This window comes from Diabrotica virgifera, chromosome 4 (genome assembly GCF_917563875.1).
Source record: "Diabrotica virgifera virgifera chromosome 4, PGI_DIABVI_V3a".
In the NCBI taxonomy this organism is placed as follows: Eukaryota; Metazoa; Arthropoda; class Insecta; order Coleoptera; family Chrysomelidae; genus Diabrotica; species Diabrotica virgifera.
The window spans coordinates 106,523,491-106,547,464 of NC_065446.1; the positions used below are offsets into that span (position 1 = coordinate 106,523,491).

The window sequence follows — 23,974 nt, forward strand, 5'->3', positions numbered from 1 at the left end:
ATTCTAAATCAAACAATGAAATTAAAGAGAAGTGAAAAATATATACATATATAAATAATTCTTCCTCTGTATGAAAAAGAAGAAGAAGATATATACGTATAAATAAAATAATATGTATCTAAATATAAATAATTATGAACAGTAAACAAAAATGACAGATTTTATAAACTAAATCTAATGAAAATATCCGAACGAAAACTACGAGAAAAACTACGGTATTGTATCTAAACTTACATAAATGTTCCGGGCACTAAAATAGTCGGTTGACCGATATGTTTTTATATTATGTGCTCATAAATATATGTGCTCATAAATATATAAATAATGTCCTAACCTCCAACTTAATACCACTTGCCTAGGTATGACGAGAATTTCCACTCAAATTTTGCTACGAATCAGATGACCAAATTTACGATTACTAAATACTTAACAGGAGAGACTCTGGGTATTTGTATCTTCTATTTAATTATCCTCTATATTATAAATGTGGAGAGAAACACAAATATTTGTCTCTTTTGGGGTTATTTTTCTAATTTCTTTCTTGAACGAGATGATCTGCTAATTACGGGAGATGAATTTTTTCTATGTTGTCACTTTAACGTTTTTGGGTTTTCGCTTTTTACGTGACAGAATCATATTTTTGACGTTACTAGAGATGGGAAATGCCGCATATGTACAATAATATAAATAAGGAACGTACTTCTTTGAATTTAGTGAATATTTTGTGAGAGTTTCGAACATATTGGCCGGCCTTGACAAGGCGATGTCTTGTCAAAATGTCTAAATACATTAATAAACTAAAAAACAAGAACAAAAAAAAATCTCGAAGGACCAGATCCCAGATGAATCAGAATGTAACCGTAAACTAAATCTTATACTACTGTGTAACAATGCTAAAATCTAAAATTGAATCTTAATACCTCTACTACTAATATGACTGGACTATCATGTCCTGGGCTATGGCATTCCAACTTCCATGACTTTGGAATCATCAATCGGGAGAAGTGAAACACGTGTAATGGGCCTAACATACTCCCCGGATGAAGTTTTAACTTTAATAGATCGGACTAATCCATCCTTACCGGGATATGTCTCAGTCACACGTCCAAGTGGCCAACAAAGGGGAGGCGAATTGTCGTCGCGTAAGATAACTAGATCATTAATCTGTATATTTTTAACAGGTTTACACCATTTAGGTCGATGTTGCAGTTGATGAAGATACTCTAACTTCCACCTTTTCCAAAAGAGTTGTCGAGCTTGACAAATTTTCTGATATATATTCAACCTATTCGAATTATATTGCGAGAGATCTTTTTCCGGATGAGCAGTTAATGCAGTTCCAATAAGAAAATGCCCAGGGGTAAGGCAGCCATAATCATTTGGGTCATCAGAAAGTGGGGAGAGAGGACGCGAATTTAAAATTCCTTCTATTTGGATCACGATTGTAGAGAAAACTTCATATGTAACTGTGAGATTTTTCATTATTCGGTATAAATGCCGTTTCGTGCTTTTTACGGCGGCTTCTTGAAGACCTGCCCAATGTGGTGCCTTAGGTACTATAAATTTAAATTCTATTCTATTTGTTGCACAGAAATCCAAGATGCAATTAGAGTTTGCATTATTTGCAAAAAAGTGGTGCAATTCAACGAATCTGTTACTTGCACCAGAAAAATTTGTACCATTATCACTCCATATAAGGGCAGGATTGCCCCTACGTGCTATAAACCTTTTCAATGCCATTAGATAGGCATCGGTTGACAAGCTGGTAACAACCTCAAGATGTGTAGCCTTTGTCACCATACAAACAAATACGGCGATATAGCACTTTTCAGTAGCGACCTTTCGTAGTTTAGAGGTTTTTAACAAAAAGTAACCGGCATAGTCGACACTAACTTTAGAAAATGGTCTACAAATTTGAACTCGGTCCTTGTGCATATCGGCCATCATTTGAGTAGCAAATTTTGCTCGAAATCTATGACAAAGGATACATCGGTGAATAACCTTCTTGACCTCATTTAAACCGTTTATTACCCAAAACCGTTGTCGAATATTAGCTACAGTAGCTTGAATTCCAGTGTGTCCGAGTCATATATGCACAGACTTTATTAAAAGCGAGACTGTGTGGTCGTCCTTTGGCAACAAAACTGGATGTTTATGGTTAAAGGACAGCTCAGACGAGCTTAACCGACCACCTACCAATATAAGTCCACGTGAATTATCGATGAAGGGAGATAGAGACCAAATACGTGACGAGCTTCTTGTGCTATTGTCTAAAAGAACCTTGTATTCAGCTTTGAAATATTTTCTTTGGAGACTTTTAACGATAAAATTTTCTGCATTTAGTCGTTCATCCGCGGTTACTACCTTGCCTGACTGCAAGCGACTATTACTTCCCTTGAAACGAGCATTATGAACGAACCGAAATACATAGCTAACGGCCTTAACTAGTCTTTCATATTCAGAAAATCGCGAGAAAAATTCAACCCAGTCTAGCACATCGTCTATTGCGACAAGATGTGAACGAGAATGTTCCGTTTTTTCTTCCGGTAACGAGTCTAGTAGGATTAACTTTAAATTTGAATAGTCAATAATTCTTTCTTGTAAGAAAGAAGGACCATAAAACCACAGAGAATTATTTGAGAGTTCCTGAGGAAAGGAACCTCGAGAATTTATATCCGCGGAATTGCCTGAGCCTGGTACATGATGAAAATGTACCTCTGGAGTCAATTCCTTAACTAATGCTACCCTATTCGCAACATACTGTTTTCATTTAGACGAATCACTGGCTAACCAACTTAATACTATCATGCTGTCTGAATATATGTGATATGAGCTAAAGGATAAACCATTCTCAAAAACCTGTTTTAGAGTTGCAAATAACCTAGCAGCTAACACTAGTCCTGCTAATTCCAATCGAGGAATTGTAATTTCCTTTAAAGGAGCTACCCGAGATTTTGCTGCGACCAAACTTGACGAGACTGATCCATCTAGATAAAGGGACCTTATATAAGCACATGTACTATAAGCATCCTTGTTGGCGTCTGAGAAAATATGAAGCTCCTGTTCTCGTATTAACTTGTTATGAAAATACCATCTCGGAATTTTACACATATTCAATGATTCAAAGCCGTTGACCAACCTTAACCACTCCTTAATGATGGAATCGTCCGTGATGACGTCATCCCATCCAATTTTCAGTTTCCACAATTTTTGCATTAACAGCTTTCCCTTTAAAACGAATGGGTTAATGATGCCTATTGGATCAAAACACTGACTTACTATTGACAATATGCGACGTTTAGTAAGCTTACCTTCAATTAGATGACGAGGACTAGAAAAATAAAAACTATCTTCTTGCGGATTCCAATGCAGTCCTAACACTTTACTATTTTGGGATTCGTTAGTGTGAATTTCTACATTATCGCGAGCTACCAGATTGTTAGACATCAAGAACTCTGATGAATTTGAGTTAAACTTATAAAGAGAAAAACAAGCTGCATTCAGAACAGTAGACAATTAATTGTTCATACAACACTTGCATGTCATTTAACGTTTGGGTACCGGCTAAAATATCATCTATGTATGTCTGATTTTGAATCGCATTGATCGCCAAGGGCATTTCATGGGCATTTTCCGCTATATCTTTTAAAACTCTTTGACTAATGCATGAACTGCATTTTAACCCATATAACAACCTTTTATACTCAATTATCTAAAATGGGTCCGAGATATCATTGCGCCATATTATGCGCAATAATGCGTCTTGTGTGGGATCAATGGCAATGTTCATATACATGTTACTTAAATCGGCAGTAAGAACGTACTTAAACATCCTGAAACGACATATAATTGAAAACAATGACGGCTGCAAATTGTCACCATTTAACATTACTTCATTTAAAGCAATGCCGTTAGAAGTAGGACAAGAACCATCGTAAACCACACGAATACCTATACTACCGTCCTCTTTCCGTTTCGAAATATTAAAATGAGGAATGAAGTGTTGATCTTTACCTACCACGGGATGAGGATCTTTGACTATCTGTGAAATTCCTACCTTCAAATGATAATTTATAATAGAATGGTATTGAGCAAATACTTCGGGATTAGCAATCAGCCTTTTTTCAACATTTAAAAACCTTTTCTGCGCAATCCTATAAGAGTCGCCTAGTTTAGACGTCGCATTTTGAGAACTAAAGGGTATAGAGATTTGATACCTGCCATCCGGCAATATCTTGGTTGTTTCTTTAAATATACGCTCAGCCATTTCAGCTTCAGACCCGACTGTATGGATTATCGGTATCTCTTCAACCTTCCAAAATCTTTCCACGAGAGTGTTAAGGCTTTCATCATTTCCCTCTGACACTAGCAACGATACATGTCGGTCCTGTTCTTCACAAGATGCATAACTCACTAGACCCAAATTTCGAGGATTAGTAGAATCCTTGTGGCGATGATATTTTCTATCAACTGAACCACCAAAAATTCAACCGAACAAGATATTTTGAAAAGTCGGGAGTCCTTTACCTTTCTGACCTAACGTGAAACTCATCATCAGCTAATCTATAGTCGAGAGGAATATTGAGCTTGGATATATCAATCTCTACCTGAGGTAACTCACAAGTGATATTTTCTAATACTGCACAATTACAATTAATATTTAAACTATTCTTTGTATTACTTGAATAAACTACGAGATCAACCATTTCTGTTGATTTAGCTACCCGAGACCCTACTCCTAGAACACTAGTTGTGTTTGAGTACGTTTGAAAACTTAGTCTTTCCACTAAGCTACTCTTTATCAAGGATAGCTGACTAGACGTATCGATCAGCATTTTACACGAGATATAATTGCCAAATGCATCTGCTATTTTTACTTTACATGTGGCCAATAGAATAGAGCCAATAGCGCTGCTCGAGAAATATCATTTTCTCTATTGTCATTTAAAATAGGAGCACTCCGTTGTACCTGACTGTCAGCTGAAACTGAAGGAGATTGTCCTCTGGATGCATCAGCGAAGCCTCTTCTACTTCCCATATTCCTGTTGCCTTCACTGTTGGACGAATGGTGCAGGGACGAATGGTGTTTTTTATGACATAAAGCACATAACTGAGACGAAGTACAATTAGCAATTAGATGAGAATGTCCTAGACAATTTATACAAAGCTTCGATCGTTTCACAAAAGACAACCTATCTTGAATTGAGAGTGCTTGATATGCGTGACAAGCGTAAATTTTGTGACCCGTATTATTGCAAAATGAGCATTTATGGACATATCCCGAAGATGGACCAGCTTTACGATTTACCACCGTTGTATGAAACGAGGCCTGTATTTACTCATTTCTATAATGAGATTTATTCCTTTCTTTAACGTTTAGATTGTCTAGGTGAGAACATCTTTCATCTATAAAGTTAAGGTATTCATCAAGAGAGTCTATTTTTTCGCCTTTTCTTTCAAATTCTATAAACCTACGTGTACCAAAGTCTAAATGTCTATCAATAAAATTAATCAAAATCATTTGCAATAATTCAGAGTCAGAGAGAGTTAAATTGTTTATAGCTTTCAACGTATTTTTTATCTGAATATAAAATTCGCGTACTTGAATATGGCTTGCATTACTATTAAGAGACTTAATATCGAGTAATTCGTTTAATAATGCTTTTATAATAATATATTTATTTGAATTTTCAAAGTTTTTAAAGCTATGTGAAAGTTATCATTTGAAACAGTTATATTATTAATCATTTTGAGAGCTTCACCTTTAAGATATGACTTTAAATAAATAAAACGTTGTACATCGCTAATTTCATTATTATTTATGATAAGGGCAGAAAATAAATCGAAAAAATTTGACCATTGACTAGGGTCACCAGAGAAACATTGAATTGAAATATTGGGTAATTTTACACTAGGTGCCGTACTTGTCTTATTATTGACTAGTACTTGAGTTGAATCTATTACGGCTCTGTGCTTCTGAGGATTCATCTGCTCAGCTAGACGAGCTGATAACTCAGAAAACAAATCCTCCTGAAGGGACCTGTCCACAGGTTCTTGTGTGTCAGGTATAGCTAAATCTATTATATCTTGATTTACCGAAAATTTATCAAAGGCATCTTTTAACAGTGACATTTTATTTTCTACAATGAATAAATTAGTTTCCGAGTTTAATTTACTATTAACCCATTTCTGAATTCTGGTCATAGACGCTTTCGCGGATTTGCAATTTTCCTTGGCCGTTTTAATATCCATTCTTAAAGTTCAGAGAAGTACCTTCTTTAGAATAAATGTGTTAATTTATAATAAGAGAAACAAAGAAACTTAATAAAATGAGAGAGAAAAATTAATATGATCTTTAATGAGTTAAATTAATAGCAAAATAAGCAAATTACCAATATCTATTCAGATCCGGCTCGAAGGACCATGTTATGAGGCTGGTAAATAGACCCCACTTTAATGAAATTGTTCCAATCTCAGGTTCTATAGGTGCTGGTTCGCTGAGAAAGGTAATTAGCTGATACCACTAAAAGTACCAGCGAGACTGCTTCCAAAAGGGATAAATTTAGAGCAATGAATTATGATAAGATAAGAATTTAACACATTTATTCTAAATCAAACAATGAAATTAAAGAGAAGTGAAAAATATATACATATATAAATAATTCTTCCTCTGTATGAAAAAAAAGAAGAAGATATATACGTATAAATAAAATAATATGTACCTAAATATAAATAATTATGAACAGTAAACAAAAATGACAGATTTTATAAACTAAATCTAATGAAAATGTCCGAACGAAAACTACGAGAAAAACTACGGTATTGTATCTAAACTTACATAAATGTTCCGGGCACTAAAATAGTCCGTTGACCGATATGTTTTAATATTATGAGCTCATAAATATAAATAATGTCCTTACCTCCAACTTAATACCACTTGCCTAGGTATGACGAGAATTTCCACTCAAATTTTGCTACGAATCAGATGACCAAATTTACGATTACTAAATACTTAACGGGAGAGACTCTGGGTATTTGTATCTTCTATTTAATTATCCTCTATATTACAAATGTGGAGAGAAACACAAATATTTGTCTCTTTTGGGGTTATTTTTCTAATTTCTTTCTTGAACGAGATGATCTGCTAATTACAGGAGATGAATTTTTTCTATATTGTCACTTTGACGTTTTTGGGTTTTTGCTTTTTACGTGACAGATTCATATTTTGACGTCACTAGAGATGGGAAATGCCGCATATGTACAATAATATAAATAAGGAAAGTACTTCTTTGAATTTTGTGAATATTTTGTGAGAGTTTCGAACATGTCTCAATATGAATATCAGATCTTGGGTACTCCTTCCTTTTCTGAAGCCATGCTGGGATTCTCCTAATTTTATTTCTAGTTTTTCCCTTAGCCTTTTTTCAATTATTCTATTGAATATTTTGGCAGGAACGCTTGTCAATGTAATACCCCTATAATTTTCGCCATTTCTTGCGTCTCCTTTCTTAAACAGTGGTACTATTATATCTGTTTTCCAATCAGATGGTATTTCCTTTGCTGTGATTATTTCATTTAGTAGTTCTCAGAATTTTTCTTTTGAATTTTCACTCATGTACTTTAACATTTCAGCTGTGATTTCATCTTGACCTGGAGATTTTCCCAATTTTAATTTGTCAATGGCTTCTGCAATTTCCTCTTTTGTTATTTGCTGCATTTCCTCTGTATTTTCGATCATGTCTTCCTCTCTTTCATGTTGATATTGTTTCCATTCTGTTAGTTCTTCAAAGTACTGCTTCCATCTTTGCATTATTTCTCTTTCTGTAGTTAATATATTTCCTTCTTTATCTCTTATGTTTCTTAATCTATGTGTTTTCTTTTGTCTTAGCTGTTTCAATGTACCATAGAACAATTTCTGGTTATTAAAATAGTTTTCATTCATTTTGTGTCCAAAATCTTCCCAAGACTTCTTTTTTGCCGTTTTAATTTCTTGTTTAATGTCGTTTCTGGCCATTTTATATTTTTCGAAATCGTCCTACGATTTGGATTTTAGATACTTTTTCCATACTTTTTTCTTTTCTTTCACTTTACGTTGTATTTCTGCTGTCCACCGTTTATTTTTCTTCGAATATATGTTTGTGATTTTAGTTGTTCCGCATACTTCTTTTGCTGTTTTCAATATGATTTCCTTAAATTGCTTCCATTTATTTTCTATTCCTGTGTTAATTGCCTTTATGGTCTCGAGCTGTTTGGTTAACTTCTTCTGGTATTCCTCTTTACTATCTATTTCTCTTAATTTGTAGCTTTTTATTATTTCTTTAGTTACCTTCTTTCTTTTTTCTGTTGTGTTATTTTTGTGCACCCTTAGTTCCATTATAAGCAAGATATTTTCATTTTCAGAGCAAATTATTAATTAGGTACGGGTCTAAATCTTTCCAAATTTTAAGTAAGCCTACTGACTATCAATCTGGTAATAAATGTAACAACGTGACAAATAAAGAAAGAAAATTAAAAACGAAAAATAATTCATTAGCTATAAATTTTACAAAAAAAAAATAAACACAAAATATAGCATTTTGTGAAAACAATTAAGAACTACTTTTGTATGTAAATGTAACAATGTAACAAATAACGAACGAAAACTAATTTATCACTAAAAAATTTTACCCAAAAAACATAAACACAAAATACAACATTTTTGAAAAAATTAAAATTTACTAACTAGTTAGATGGGAAATAAGCCACAATTAAATTGAAAAAAATAATTTTATTAACGTTTCGAAGCCCAAATCGGGTTTCGTTGTCAAAATACAAAATACTACTAAATTAAACAAAAATGTTGTTGCTAAGTAAAAAAAGTCTTCTAATAATTTATTTAATCTGACTCATTTATATTGGCAATTCAGACGTATATTATATATTTTAAAGTATCGCCAATATTTATGAGTTGCGTTCCTGGGACGACTTTACTAAAAGATAGTTCATTCAATTACATGAAATCAATCCTAATTCAAGAATATCTGTTACAAAAAATAATAGCATGTGATCTGTCTTTAAAAAGACAACCAAATGCAACGATGACAGTAAAATTCTCGCATTAGAGATTCCATAGTAAATGACGAGGGAAGACCAGGAAAAAACCTCGTGATACTATCCCGACATCGTAAGTATTTGGTCTTACATTTAATTTACTTTCAAAAACTAATACCAAATTCTGACTTTAATATGTTTAAATTATAAATAATATTAATAATACATAGATATACAATAAGTAATACTAAAATATAAAATTTGTACTAACTCGATATGTTATTGACTTACTAATCGTGGTCTTTTCTTTCTACTGACTTCCTCTTACAGTATGGGTAACCACATCCTACTGCATTCTACCGAGGAATTTGCGACACAATTGGTTTCATTTAGCATAATTAGAGCCGCTTCTTTGATTTCTCTGTTTTATTTTTAATTTTACTGTCATCGTTGCATTTGGTTGTCTTTTTAAAGACAGATCACATGCTATGATTTTTTTGTGACGGATATTCTTGAGTTGAAATTGATTTCATGTAATCGAATGAACTATCTTTTAGTAAAGTCGTCTCAGGAACGCAACTCATAAAGATTGGCGATATCATTTTAAAGTCTTCTACTTTAAAATGTATAATACACGTCTGAATTGCCAATATAAATGAGTCAGATTAAATATCTTATTAGAAGAATTTTTTTACTTAGCAACAACATTTTTGTTTAATTTAGTAGTATTTTGTATTTTGAAAACGAAACTCGATTTGGGCTTCGAAACGTTAATAAAATTATTTTTTTTCAATTTAATTGTGGCTTATTTCCCATCTAAATAGTTAATCATAAAAAATGCCGTAAGGAAATAGCTTCAGAACAACATTTAAAGCTACTTTTATTAAAATATTTTAAATATTGAATTATAAGTTGTTTCGAGATTAATACTCATTCCGAGTTCCGACCAATCCTGTACACTAAAATTAGATATTTAGCTATCCTAATAATTTTTAACGATAGTAAACTATATGTATTAAAAATCATTTGAACATAAATAGTGTTTTTTATGTCAAACTACTACAATTATACAGTGTCTGAAAGTTGATAGGAAATTAATAATAAAACGTAATTATCTTTTAAACTACCCTGTATAATATTACAAAGCTTTATATTTTACGAAAGATAAATGGAGGAATATCCAAAAATATAAAAATATATAGGGTGTCCCATTAAAAAAAAAAACGAAGTTATAAGTAACTTCCGGTGTAACCGGGAGTAGCAAATAGATGAAAATATTTTCAATAAATAGATCACTCTTTAAAACCCATTCATTTCAGTTTTTCAGTCAGTTGCCTTTAGTTCTCGAGATATTTCTAATAGACTGTTTATCTGCCTCACCCTACATAATTTAGCTCTCCACGCCTAGAAGGCCCATGACTTAATTTCCTGTTTGCTGCTTTATTTTTCCAACTTCTTCTACATGTCTTTTTCAACACCTTTCTTTTATCTGACTTATTTGTCTACTGACTTCAAATTTATCTGTTTCTTTTCCGTATATTTTAACTCTATTCTTTGTTTTTCTGAGTCACTTTTATCATTCTTACTATTTTTTTACTCTTTCCCCTTTTAGTAGTAGTGCCTTGTACAGTGTGGAAAGCCATATGGAATAAATTCATTATTTCATGAATGAGAGATTCTGGAAAAAATACCGAAGCAGGTCGATTTTTATTTTTAAACTACGATTTTTTGGCATATTATATATCATACATCCATCTAGACGTGACGACGTAATCGATGATTTTTTAAATGAGAATATGGGAGTGTGCTAGCTCAATTGAAAGTTTTTCAAATTCTCTATTCAGGAATATAAACCTTAACGTAATTATGAATAAAAGATATCCAAACTTTTTTTTCAATTAAATTACTGCACACAAAGAAAGAATTTATATAATTTATTTAATTCAAAATACCTTTTGCTGCTGTCAGTAAACAGAAAAAATGTTAAATAAACATTTTTTTCTGTTTTTAGACATCAGTAAAATGTATCCTGTATTAAATAAATTGCATACTTACATTATTTTTTTCAGTCAATTAATTTAATTCAAAAAACATTTTTTTGGACACCCTGTATATAAATAATTATGTTAATAGATAAAGGCATTTGATATTTAATTTCGATTCAGAGATCATTACCATCTTTCTATGGACCATTTCGAACTTTTGTTTTCTTCAGGAAAGCATGTAATGATGCTCTGAATCGAAAATAGACACCTTTGCGCGGTATGCCAATTACAAGAAATAATTAACATTTAGACGCAATAGCGACCTCTATTAAAGAAACGACGAAACCCAAGCGACTCCATTTTCAACCAAAGAAATAATTTAATTAATAAAAAATTAAAAATAAAATCTTTGGATTTCTTAATTCGGAAACAAATTCTCTCTTCTACCTATTCCCCATCCTTCTAAAATTTGCAAGGAATAAAGGGTGATGAATGCAGAGACATGGGGAGTCTACATAGTTGCACTCCACAACACATCAATTCACCGAGGCAAAGATCAACAAATCTGTCTCCTAGTACTCAATACGTGAATTAAACCGTAGGTAGATAAAGGCCTTTGATATTTATGCATGTCTCTGCATTCATCACCCTTTATTCCTTGAAAATTTTAGAAGGACGAGGAATAGGTAAAAGAGAGAATCTGTTTCCGAATTAAGAAATCCAAAGATTTTATTTTTAAATTATTTATTTGTTTGAAAATGGAGTCACTTGGGTTTCGTCGTTTCTTTAATAGAGGTCGCTATTGCATCTAAATGTTAATTATTTCTTGTAATTCGCATACCGGGCCAAGGTGTCTATTTTCGATTCAGAGCATCATTACCACTGGCGAAGCGTTCATCTAACCACTGTTACCATTGGTAACAGTTAAAAATCTTGCAAATAAATATTTTATGACGATGAATAATTCCATTTATCTATATTATTACCAATAGAAATATTATGTGTTAATCGTACCTAATTCAGTAAATAGCCAATCTACTCGTAGACACACGAAAATATTGGCGAGTTCATGTGACTCAGTTGCACTTTATTATATTCTGTTACCAGTCTCATTTGTGGTTACAATGAACGGTTATATCTCACTGTCGCTCGGGCGGCTCGGGACCGGCTAGTATCTGAAAATTTTAAAGGAGCGACGGGCGTAAGCGCGCTGTGTATATCAGTAGGGCTGTTACCATATTTAAATTTGGTTACAGTACCTATAAAAAGTGTGCGTGCAATTCCCCATGGATGAGTGTCGCTGAGTAATCGATCCACTGCTTGAAAAGTAATTCTGATTGAAGAAAAACAAATTAGATTATTGAAAATGAAAGACCTATTTTAAACAATTTAAAAAAGGAATTAAAAAAGGTATTTCGATGTCTTAAATTTAGTTGGTACAGTGAAAATCCTTGGTCATGTGGTTGCAAGAAAAATAGTCAAGTAGAAAAAATATCAAGTTATCATGACCCAGCCGGAGACCTAAGAGGACAAATTCACAAGGCCGCTGTCTTGTCCGGATGTTTGAGAGATGTGGTCTGGAATAACCCATATATGAGAATGAACAGCAAAGGTAGAATTTATTAAACTTGCATCAGACCTGTTATGACCTATGGCATTGAATCAAGAGAAGTCACAAATAAAACCAAAAGCATGCTACGAACAGCCGAAATGAAGACACTAAGAGCAATAGCAGGGAAGACAAGAAGAGATAGAATACGAAACAACATCATCATGGAACAATGTGGCGTGCAAGATGTAGTCAGACGGGGCAGGCAAAGACGAAGAGAATGGTTCAGTCATGTAAAAAGAATGGAGGAGCACAGACTACCAAGAATTGCTCTAGAAGGAAAACCAGCAGGCAAGCGTCCACCAGGGAGACCACCAAAAAGATGGAGAGATAGCTGGCAGTCTACCTCCCAAGAAATACTTCAACGTCGGAATTATCAGATCGACAGATCTACAACAAGTATAAGAAGAAGAAGAAGAAGAAAAATAGACTGTATTTTTGGCCATGTCTTCTGGTTTCTACAGAAAAATGGGTGGACTATGTTCACGATTTAAATAGTTTTAGAGTTTTAAAAAAGAGACATGAAATTTCTCCGTTACCTACATGTAAGATGTATACCCAATTTGATTCAGTTTGGCAAAACAAGAATCGAAAGTTCTCTTAACCAAGCTTTTAAAGCAAATATTGCTAAACATAATAAGTTTGTTAAAAAAATAGATAGGTACATCCTTAGCTCACTTATAATAGATACCGTATGTTTTTTGGCCAAACAAGAATTAGCGTTTCGTGGTCATTTTGAGGGCGACGGCTCTGACATTCGAGGCAATTACAGGGAATTGTTAACATTAATTGCCAAAAAAGATCAAAAATTTTGCCAACATCTAGAAACATCAACTGTTTTTTCGAGAGTTTCAAGTGATATACAAAATGATATTATTAAAGCTATATACAGGGTGAGTCAGATAAAGGGCCTATTAGAAATATCTCCAGAAATAAAGGCAACAGACCCATGAAAATTGGCATGAAGGGGTTTTGAGGAGTGATCTATTTAATTAAAATATTTTCATCTATTTGCTACTTCCGGTTATACCGGAAGTTGCATATAACTTCGTTTTTTTAAATGGGACACCCTGTATATTTTTACATTTTTGGATTCTACTCGAAGTCTTATTTCTTAAAATATGAGGTTTTATATTGTTATACAGGGTAGTTTAAAAGATAATTACGTTTTTTTATTAATTTCGTAGCAACTTTCACACCCTGTAGAATTGGAGTACTTTGACATCAAAAACTTTATTTATGTTCAAATGATTTTTAATATAGTCTACTATTGTCAGAAATTATTAGTATAGCTAATTGTTGAATTTTAGTATACAGGGTTGGTCGAAACTCAGAATGAGTATTTTCTGAGTTTTCTTAAATGGAACACCCTGTATTTTAGTATTGTAATGAAATGATATTTTTATTACTTTTTTTATTTCTTAGGCATTCCCTATACCTAACTGCTTTAATTTGTGCTTAATTGTTAATCGCACCAACAACTTTAACTACGTAAGTATTTTAAAAGCTCAACCAATATTGGGAATTTTAACTATCAGTCTAGATTAATATGTATTTATTTCCGAAAAATTATTTGTGACTGAATATTTTCAAGGGCAACCTAATAAAATTTCACGTATTTTTTGTTGCAATTAATGTTTGGCTTGAATCACCAATAACTCACAAATTAAAGCAGTTAGGTATAGGGAACGCTTATTAAATAAAAAAGTACCATAAAATATCATTTCATTGCAATACTAAAATACAGGGTGTTCCATTTAAGAAAACTTAAAAAATATTCATTCTGTGTTTTGACCAACCCTGTATACTAAAATTCAATATATAGCTATACTAATAATGTTTAACAATAGTAAACTATAATGATGTCAAAGTACTATAATTCTACAGGGTGTGAAAGTTGCTACGAAATTAATAAAAACACGTAATTATCTTTTAAACTACCCTGTATAATAATATAAAACCTCATATATTAAGAAAGGAGATATCGAGGAAAATCCAAAAATGTAAAAATATACAGGGTGTCCCATTTAAAAAAACGAAGTTATAAGCAACTTCCGGTATAACCGGAAGTAGAAAATTGATGAAAATATTTTCATTAAATAGATCACTCTTCAAAACCTCTTCATTCCAATTTTCATGATTCTGTTGCCTTTAGTTCTCTAGATATTTCTAATAGGCCCTTTATCTGCCTCACCCTATATACATTTAACCATATCTTCATTTTTTTTAAATAAGATTTTTTGCATCTGGTTTTGGTAACACTTTAGAAAAGTCACGCGTCGCCACTGATCATTACATGCTTTCATGAAGAGAAGAAAAGTTCGAAATGGTCCATAGAAAGAAAGATGGTAATGATATCTGAATCGAAATTAAATATCAAATGCCTTTATCTACAGTTAAGTCCGCGAGTCTTTACCCGTGCCTCATTGTCAGTAATACCTGGCGAGATAAAACGCATACTACATACTTTTTATTTAGCATCATTCTCTTCCACGCATGAAATTAATGACAAACTAGCTGCCGTCTGTTATTAAGTAAAGACACATGTTATTTTTATGAACGATTTAGACTCAGTGCGTTGAAAAGAGATAGATACAAAGAAAGACGATTGGGGATGTCTTCACGTATTTTAAGTACAATTTATGACGTTTTGGTTTGTTTACTTTCGTGGCTGTCAGTTTGTTGAATTTTTTGCTGTTATTTTGTCGAATTTTTGCATTTTGAAGTTTTTTTATAGTATACAAACAGTTTCTTTTTAGTATAGAATTTTTTGCTGTTATTTTGTCGAATTTTTGCATTTTGAAGTTTTTTTATAGTATACAAACAAAATTAGTTGTTTTCACAACTAATTTTATATTGGAGTTAGAAATTTTGTAATAAGTTTATGTTATTTTACGATAAATTTTGACAACGTACAAAGCTAACCTCATTGTTGACACAGTTGAATGCTTGTGTTTAAGGTACCGCCAAAGTGAATAAAATAACAAAAAGAAAATATGTTAATGAATTCTTTTATAAATTGTTTATTTATTTATTAATCAATGATAATAAAATAATTTTTTAAGCTACTTCAAATGTAGCTGTAATTATGCACCAAAATTTTAAAGCAAAACTGAAATTTGACATTTTATTTATTTGATAACGTCAAATTTTATACTATAACCTGTGATCGGAATAATATCCACTTGCCGTTGCAATTAGTAAATTTCCGACTTATTTCGTATGCTTTAAATGATCACGCACGCGCGGACTCAACTGTACCTACGGTTTTATTCACGTATTGAGTACTAGGAGACAGATTTGTTGATCTTTGCCTCGGTGAATTGATGTGTTGTGGAGTGCAACTATGTAGCTGAGGACGCCTGAAATGGTAGAAACAGCCTGTCCAGCGGGTGTGCAACCCTCTGAATCGAAAACAAGCAAAACCATCATTTATTATTTTTATTTTTCTGTCTTTACTCGGATTTGAGTACTGAAAGTTCCTCTTCTGTCCTTTTTTCCTAGACGAATGAAAGCGGAATGTGATCGTTTCCTTTTCGTTTTCTATATTCGTCGTCTGCGATCTTATTAATCGAAAAAGTCGCAGATTAAGGATGTACCAGAAAGAACTTTCAAAAGTCTCAGATTTAAATTACTATTTACCATTTTAATTTTTATTAAATTGGTGGATTCTGCATCTAATACTCTTCAATCAATAATTCTTTTTTGTGTGCATTACCTAATATCTTTAGCAGATATTAGTTTGTTGTAACGCCACGAGTAGCATATTACTTTATTATTGATTAAGAAACACAATAACACTTTAATATGTGTCGCAATGTCGTTGAAAAATAAGCATATTGACGTTTTATATTTTTCCACTTATGAAGGACAGAGATAAACGAAACATTATAAATATGTTGTCATTGCTTTAGGCATAATTTAAAATTTTTATGAAATCTTATTATGGAGGTTGGCGGTTAGTTACTTTAAATTCTTCTCAATGTTGGTCTTCTTTATTAGCTTTTCAGAGGTTGACTACTGTTCAATTTTAATGTTCTAAAGCAGGGATTCCCAGCCTTCTAGCGGCTGCATACCACCTGAAAAATGTTGAAGATTTTAGCGTACCACCAATACCGGTGGGGTAAATTTACCTGATATATGAGTTCCGCTGTAGTGTTTGATTCAAGTGGTATGCAGAACAAAAACTCTTCTATAACTTCTTCATAAAAGTCGAATCGTACAAATGCGAGTAGCTGTGCCATGTTTGTATTATTTGTGCTTTCATCTACTTGAAGTGCAAAATATGTGCATTCTTGAAGTTTTAAACAAAGTTGTTCTTCAATATTGGAAGACATATCAGTAATTGGCCTTTTCATTGTGTTGTTTGACAATGGTATTTTTTTTTCTTTGGCTGTCTTTTCTCGCTTTTCCTGCCACGGTTTGGGCCATTTCCATAGAGGCCGGTGGTAAAAGACTCTCACCTATTGTGTGAGGCTTTTCATCCTTTGCAATTCTATATTTAGCAAGGATGCCTTTACCAAGTTAATATCATACTTACAAAGCTAGTCATGCATTTATTATCATTCTTAAAAAAGTAGATTCTCTTTTAAAAAATCGATCAGCTTATCAACCACATCAGGGTGCCTTGTGTGTTGGTGACGTATCATCATGCTCTGGTTCGAAAGCGTTTAGAAACACGCAACACATTGAGGAATAGGATTGTCACTAGTTTTTGTGCCTGACTTCAGTTTTGTACACTATCCTTTGAAGTCCCAGGGTTCACTAAAAACTACTTTACAGCATACGGAAGCACATCAACTGCACTAGAACTGTCGCAGACAGAAGCCCAGCGTAATAGCTTGTTTCACCCACGTGACGCGTACCACCTGAAATCTTCCCACGTACTTACCACTGGTGGTACGCGTACCACCGGTTGGGAAGCCCTGTTCTAAAGTCAGGTCATTTTACCTTTTTCTACAATTTCTATGAGTTCATCATCATCATCATTGGTGTTGCTGCCCTATAGTCCTCGATCTTCCCAAATATATTTCGCCAGTCAATCATATCTAGTACCAATCGTTGCCATTTTTGCATCTATGTTTTTAAGCCCTCCTACAAGCCATACTACAGGAAAAATATTTGGAAGGCGAGGTCCAAGAAGGAGACGAATTTCGTTGTTAAACGACCTCATAACCTGGTTCAACGCAACATCTGTACACATTTTCCGCGCTGCTGCAGATAAGAAAATTAGGATGAAGATGGCAATCTTTTCATCTAAGTTTTGGCCTATCTCTCCATCTACTTCCCACATGATGCCTCATGAGGATTATATAGGAATAAAAGGCAGATTTCGAGCATATAGTTTAATCAAATCTTTCCCAAGTATACTTTCGCTAACTTAGCATCATCAGGGGCATTTCGTTAAAACAGGAAGATATCCCAGCAAAATGTAGATAACATGTGTATGGCAAGAAAGCAATTTAAAAACGTTTGTATCTAATAAATAACATTAAACACACACTGGACGAAGGACAAACAGATCAAAAATTATATAAAATTTGACGGATACTACATCTTGACAAGAAAAATGTAAGAACAATCATGTAGAAATGTAAAAACAAGATTGTTCTTACATACTTGGGCAAGATACTTGGGCAAGATTTGATTAAACTATATGCTCGAAATCTGCCTTTTATTCCTATAAATTCCATATATTCCATGAAATTTTTTTTGATTTTCTGACAATTTCCAGGGTAAATTTGGTCATTTGATTCTGTACGGCATCAGTTTCATACTGTTTTAATACAACTTCTAATCCATTATTCCGCAACGCCATACAAAAATCATGCGACAAGGGGAAAAATCGAGGGTTGCAATCCCCTCTCTTTCCGTGGTCCGAGGAGTGATTTGAAAAAGTACTGCTTCGGTTCCAAAACATTATCTAGCACTCAAAAGTACTATTAAAAATAATGCCGTCAAAAAATTATTGTTCATTTGAATGTATATTGATACTTATGTTAATTTCATGGTGTACTTGATTTATGAAGCTAAAAAATCATTTGATTCTGTACGGCAACTTTTTCTTTAACATTTTATTGTAAAATACAATTGTTATATAGTATTGCCTTTCAAAAGAAACTGTTCTAAAAAAATTATAGAGAAATACAAAAACAGAAATTTTTTAAAATATTGCCAAAGTTTAAATATTCATAGATTAATAAAATATAGCAATTTTATACATTTATCCTTTGTTTTAAATAGTATTAAGATAAATAAATTAGGAAAAAATGATGCCGTACATTTTAATACATACCATATCTTTTAGGTTGATGATAATGACGCTACCATTTTAAAGGTAGTACTTTATGGTCATTTGATACTGTACGGCATTAACATAACGAGCGATCCACAATTATGGGGATCAAAGCTAGCCGTGCAAAATATTACGTATGTCTTATTTTAATCTGAATTTATATCATCGGTTTATCAATTAATTTTGATTAGCATTATAAAACATAAAAAATCAGTCAAAACCTTTAACAAAGAACTTTAATCAAAAATAAAAAGAATTAAAAAAATTATAAGTAACAATAATAAATAAAATCAAACAAGATGCTGCATAATATTTCCACCACCAACATCTTTACATAACCTAACTTTTCTTGTTAAGTTGACGTACACTGCAAAGTTGACGTAAACTGGAAAGTATATCTGAATTAAGAATAGATATGCACTGTATAGCTATCTCTGTCGTTCAGAGCCACCTATGGTGACAATAATTTTGGATCACACGTTATTTTTGAAGAGAACAATTATTGATAATATGATAAAATCATTATGACGTCTAACTGAAGTGAAAGGGTGTGTAGGTATATAATATCCAAGAATTGAAACTGTAAATCCCAGTATCAACAGTTTTCTATACTTTTAATATATACTTCAAACATTATTGTTACATGTATATAATTGATCTGTTTCATTGTAATGATGTGAATAAATAAAACAACTACTATTTTTTAGAAAAATTACTACTAGAAAACGACTACTTAGCACACAGTACAGTATTATAGGCAGGTGTAGATATATGCCTACAAATGCTACACGTCGTAATATAACGTTGCTCCTTAAACGATATATACATAAATTATATTTATTTAATATTTTTATTACTTTTTTATCAATATGAACTTTCAGATTTGTACGGCGTTAACTTGTTATAAATTATTGCATTAAGTACAAATGAACTATCTAAATGCCGTATAAAAAAATATCGTCATAAATTTCACCGTACATTTCGTTATATGGTTTTTTCGTACATTTCATTCGGTGGATTTTTCCTTGAGCTTTTTTTTCCTACAAACCTTTGGACCAACGAATATGTACGGCATGTAAAATAATGTTATCTATGCATAAAATACTTTCAAAATAAATTAATTTTATGTTGTTTCAAATCACCCCCCGGACCACGGAAAGAGAGGGGATTGCAACCCTCGATTTTTTCCACTTGTCGCGTGATTTTTGTACGGCGTTGCGGAATAATGGATTAGAAGTTGTATTGAAACAGTATGAAACTGATGCCGTACAGAATCAAATGACCAAATTTACCCTGGAAATTTTCAGAAAATCAAAAAAATTTACCAACTTTGTGGCTCGCCATTTTTGTACGGCACTGCGCGCTTTCTTATTATTTTTCATGGGTCTATTGATGGTAAAAATGCCGTACAAAAATATATGACCAAAATGTACCCATTCTACCTGCACTTTTGAATTCTCACTAGCACTCAGTTGGACTGCTTACAAGTGATGGCATAGTGCTGAATCTTATTATTTTATGCTCTTATATCGTCCTATATACGTCACCTTGTGGTTCATATGACCCATCCATTTTGGACATGGGCCTGTAGTCTAGTACTCGTATCTCCTCCAAATATCGTTTTCACAGATGAAACCGGATATTTCTCTCGGGATTCTTCGTTCAAATATGAGCAAGAGGTTTTCATCTATCTTGGAGATGGTCCAGATTTCCGATTCATATGTTAACACTGGCACTATAAGAGTTTTATTTATTCTATTTTTGTTTTCTGACGTAAGTTTCTAATTTTTCATATATGTATATACAGTGATGAGTGCGCTAATAACCGGCAAAATAGCTGAAAAGATGGAAAACATAATACATTGCAAAACAAAAAGAGTTGAAACTAGTGGAGGTGGAAATTATCGTTATAAACGTCTTAAATAACATTACATTACATAGTTTCCCACCTTTAGACGTATCAGAGGAGTATGAAAACTGTCACTGTGACAGTAGAATTTTATAAAATACTCCTGTCACACACGTCTAAAGGTGGGAAATTATGTAATGTAATGTTAATTAATACGTTTATAACGATAATTTCCACCTCCACTAGTTTCATCCCTTTTTGTTTCGCAATGTATTATGTTTTCCATCTTTTGAGCTATTTTTCCGGTTATTAGCGCGCTCATCACTGTATTATAGAGTTGTGGAATTGCAATCGGTCATCAGGGATAATAAGATGTTTGTCCACTACTTTAAAGCTAGAGGTTTAACAGTGATTTGGTGAGTTATGTTTCTGGCTTTGCTGTTGGGTGTTGATAGCATAATTTTAATTTTTTTTTATTTGTAGGCTCATATTTTTTGAGACATTTGATAAATTGGTGTACATTTATTCTAACTGGCCTGTTGCACGAGCACTTATATATAGGTCAGCTGCATAGGTCCTAATTTGTGAGAATTTTTTAAAAATATTGTCTCTCTTGTCCATTCTGGCAACTGCTACATCTAGTCGTATAATTTGTTTTCGTGGTTGATTCTACTCTCTATCTCTGCTGATCCACATATGAAGTATCTGAACTAGTAGGTAGTCTAAGCCGCTTCGTCTCTAAGGCTCTTCGTCTACTTTTTACGTCCAAAATGCTTACTGCTAACAGTTTTTCTATTATTACGTGGTCTGTTTGGTTCACAACATTTCCTCCAGGGGATATCCAAGTGCATGTATGTTTTGTAGAGAAATATGGTAGAACTGATGACCATGTTTTATATATACAATAATACAAATATTGTCACACATGATAGAAAACATTATTATATTTTAATTGTCACCAAATGAAATAAATATCGGTCGGTAAATATTTAGTAATATTTCCATTTTTTCGGTTTCAGATTGTAGAAGAAAATGTGGATCCTGAATGGACATTATTGTATTACTTAAGAAACCAATGTATCCTTTTATAAAAGCTTCAATCTTGAGGTCTTTATATTTTATACACTGATCCATTTAAAATTCATTTCCTGAAAAAAAATTATGTTTTTGTAAGTACACCAAAACATTCAATAAATGACAAAAACCGCAAAGTTTGCTTTCAGAAAGTATTGCTTTAGTACACACATTTATTTCCTCTTCTGAAAAAGGTTTAGGGAACAATTAGAGCACAAATTTTACGAACATTAAAAATAATACCATCGACAAAATTGTAGGATTTACCACGGATCTTCAAGTGGCAATATTTTCCTGGGAAAATTTTTGGAAGAAACCAAGAAAAAAGTGGATCAATGCCTATTAGCCAACCTAAAATATGTTCTTATAATATCGGTTCATGTCGACAGATTACTTTAAGATGTTTAATAAACAACTTTAAGTACCGAGACGATATAAACTGATCGGAATAGTTGGGAATCGAACTGTCAAGCTACGGAAAAGTGGAAGAAGAAGTACAAAAACAAGTGAACATGGCGAACAGAGAAGCAGGATGCCTCAACAACACAATCTGAAGAAACAAATACCTCACAGCGGAAACGAAAACCAGGATATATAAATCAACAATAAGGCCGATAATGACGTACACAGCGGAAACAAGAGCAGATAAGGCGAAAACACCAAGACTGCTGGAAACAGCAGAAATGAAAGTCTTACGAAAAATAACAAACCAAACTCTAAAAGACAGAGTAAGTAGTGAGAAAATACGAGCGGGATGTGGTAGGTATAGTGGAAATAAACATGTGAATCTAAAGAAAAAAATAAAATGGAATCAACACAAAGAAAGAATGACAAAAACTAGAATAGTACGACTGACAAGAGACATATGAAAGAAGATTGGATGACCGAGGAAAAGATGGTCAGACAACGTCAATTGAAGCTAAAAATCGAAGTAAATCAGGAATGAGCTTAAATTTATAAAGCAGGAAGAAGAAGTTCATTAGAAGAAGAAACATTTAGTTGTCTACTGTTTTTATCGAAAATATGTATTAAGTATAAAATGTATAATCATTTTTTTTTATTGAGAAATTCGCATCAACCCGAAAGTTATTAGCGAGGAGCAGATTTACAATATTAAATATTTACAAAATTGATAGCTTTTAAATAGTTTAACATATTTGTGAACGAACAATTTGCACCAAGTGCTTTCTCTTAGTTTGTTGGAATACCGTAAATTATTCTTCTTGCTGTGGAGAAAACTGGACAGTCTACAATTATAAATAAATTTGTTTCACCGAGAGTTTAACGTTACACTGGTCACATTTCGGTTCGGGTTCTTTTGTTATTAACCTTTCCGTGTCCGTGCGGGGCATCTTTACCAGGTATTACCACAGATACAGTTTTATCTTTATAACTTTTCAAAATATTTTTATTCTTTTTTATCCCTCCAGGTAATTTTAGAAAAGATATTACTAAATCGTTTTTTTTTATAAAAATTATCAAATATAATTTAAATTTTATACTAAAATTGAAATTAACTCCTCGGGGCACACAGTGCCAGAAACCCTGTCAGAGACATTCAACAATATACAAGTCGAAGATGCAGCTTTTGTGCCAGGGCACGTGATAGAAAGACTAAAATATCATGTAGGATGTACATGCAGAAAACCCATTTGCACCATACATCGAGAAGAAAGTAAAACATTTTTATGCCGTGACTGTAAAAATGATGAATTGGATCAAATTGTAATTACAGGTAAAAATAAAAAAACGTAAATCTTTTTAATAATAAAAACAAATTATTTCAGTTACTAGTGCTTTAGAATGTGCCTAAACAACCGCAAAGGGTGCAGCAGCAGAATCCGATATACAAAACCAACGAAAACAAAAAAACCTACAGCCAAGCTGCTAGAGGTAATATAGAAATTGAAAGTACTAACCCAAAACACAGCTCTAACATTGAGAGCACTCTCCAACAAATACTGGAAACATTGACCAAAATGGATGAGCGCATTACTAGATTAGAATATAGCACCAAAGGAGCTATTCCTAAGAATTTTAATGCCAGATAGTCTGAGGATAATGGAATGCTATGGAATGGACTACTGCAGCATCAACAAGAACTGCAGACTGTCCTAGACATTGAAAAAATA

At 32.8% G+C, this 23,974-nt stretch overlaps 1 protein-coding gene across 2 annotated transcripts in view; it reads left to right on the forward strand.

Moving 5' to 3' along the window:
• The window catches only part of LOC114333334 (xanthine dehydrogenase), a 132,818-nt gene that overhangs the window by 61,390 nt on the left and 47,454 nt on the right, over positions 1 to 23,974 (forward strand). For both annotated transcript variants that reach the window (XM_050648324.1, XM_050648325.1), the window contains one exon: positions 21,788 to 21,845. In XM_050648324.1, coding sequence (XP_050504281.1) covers positions 21,788 to 21,845 — 58 coding nt within the window. The remainder of the gene's footprint in view (positions 1 to 21,787; positions 21,846 to 23,974) is intronic.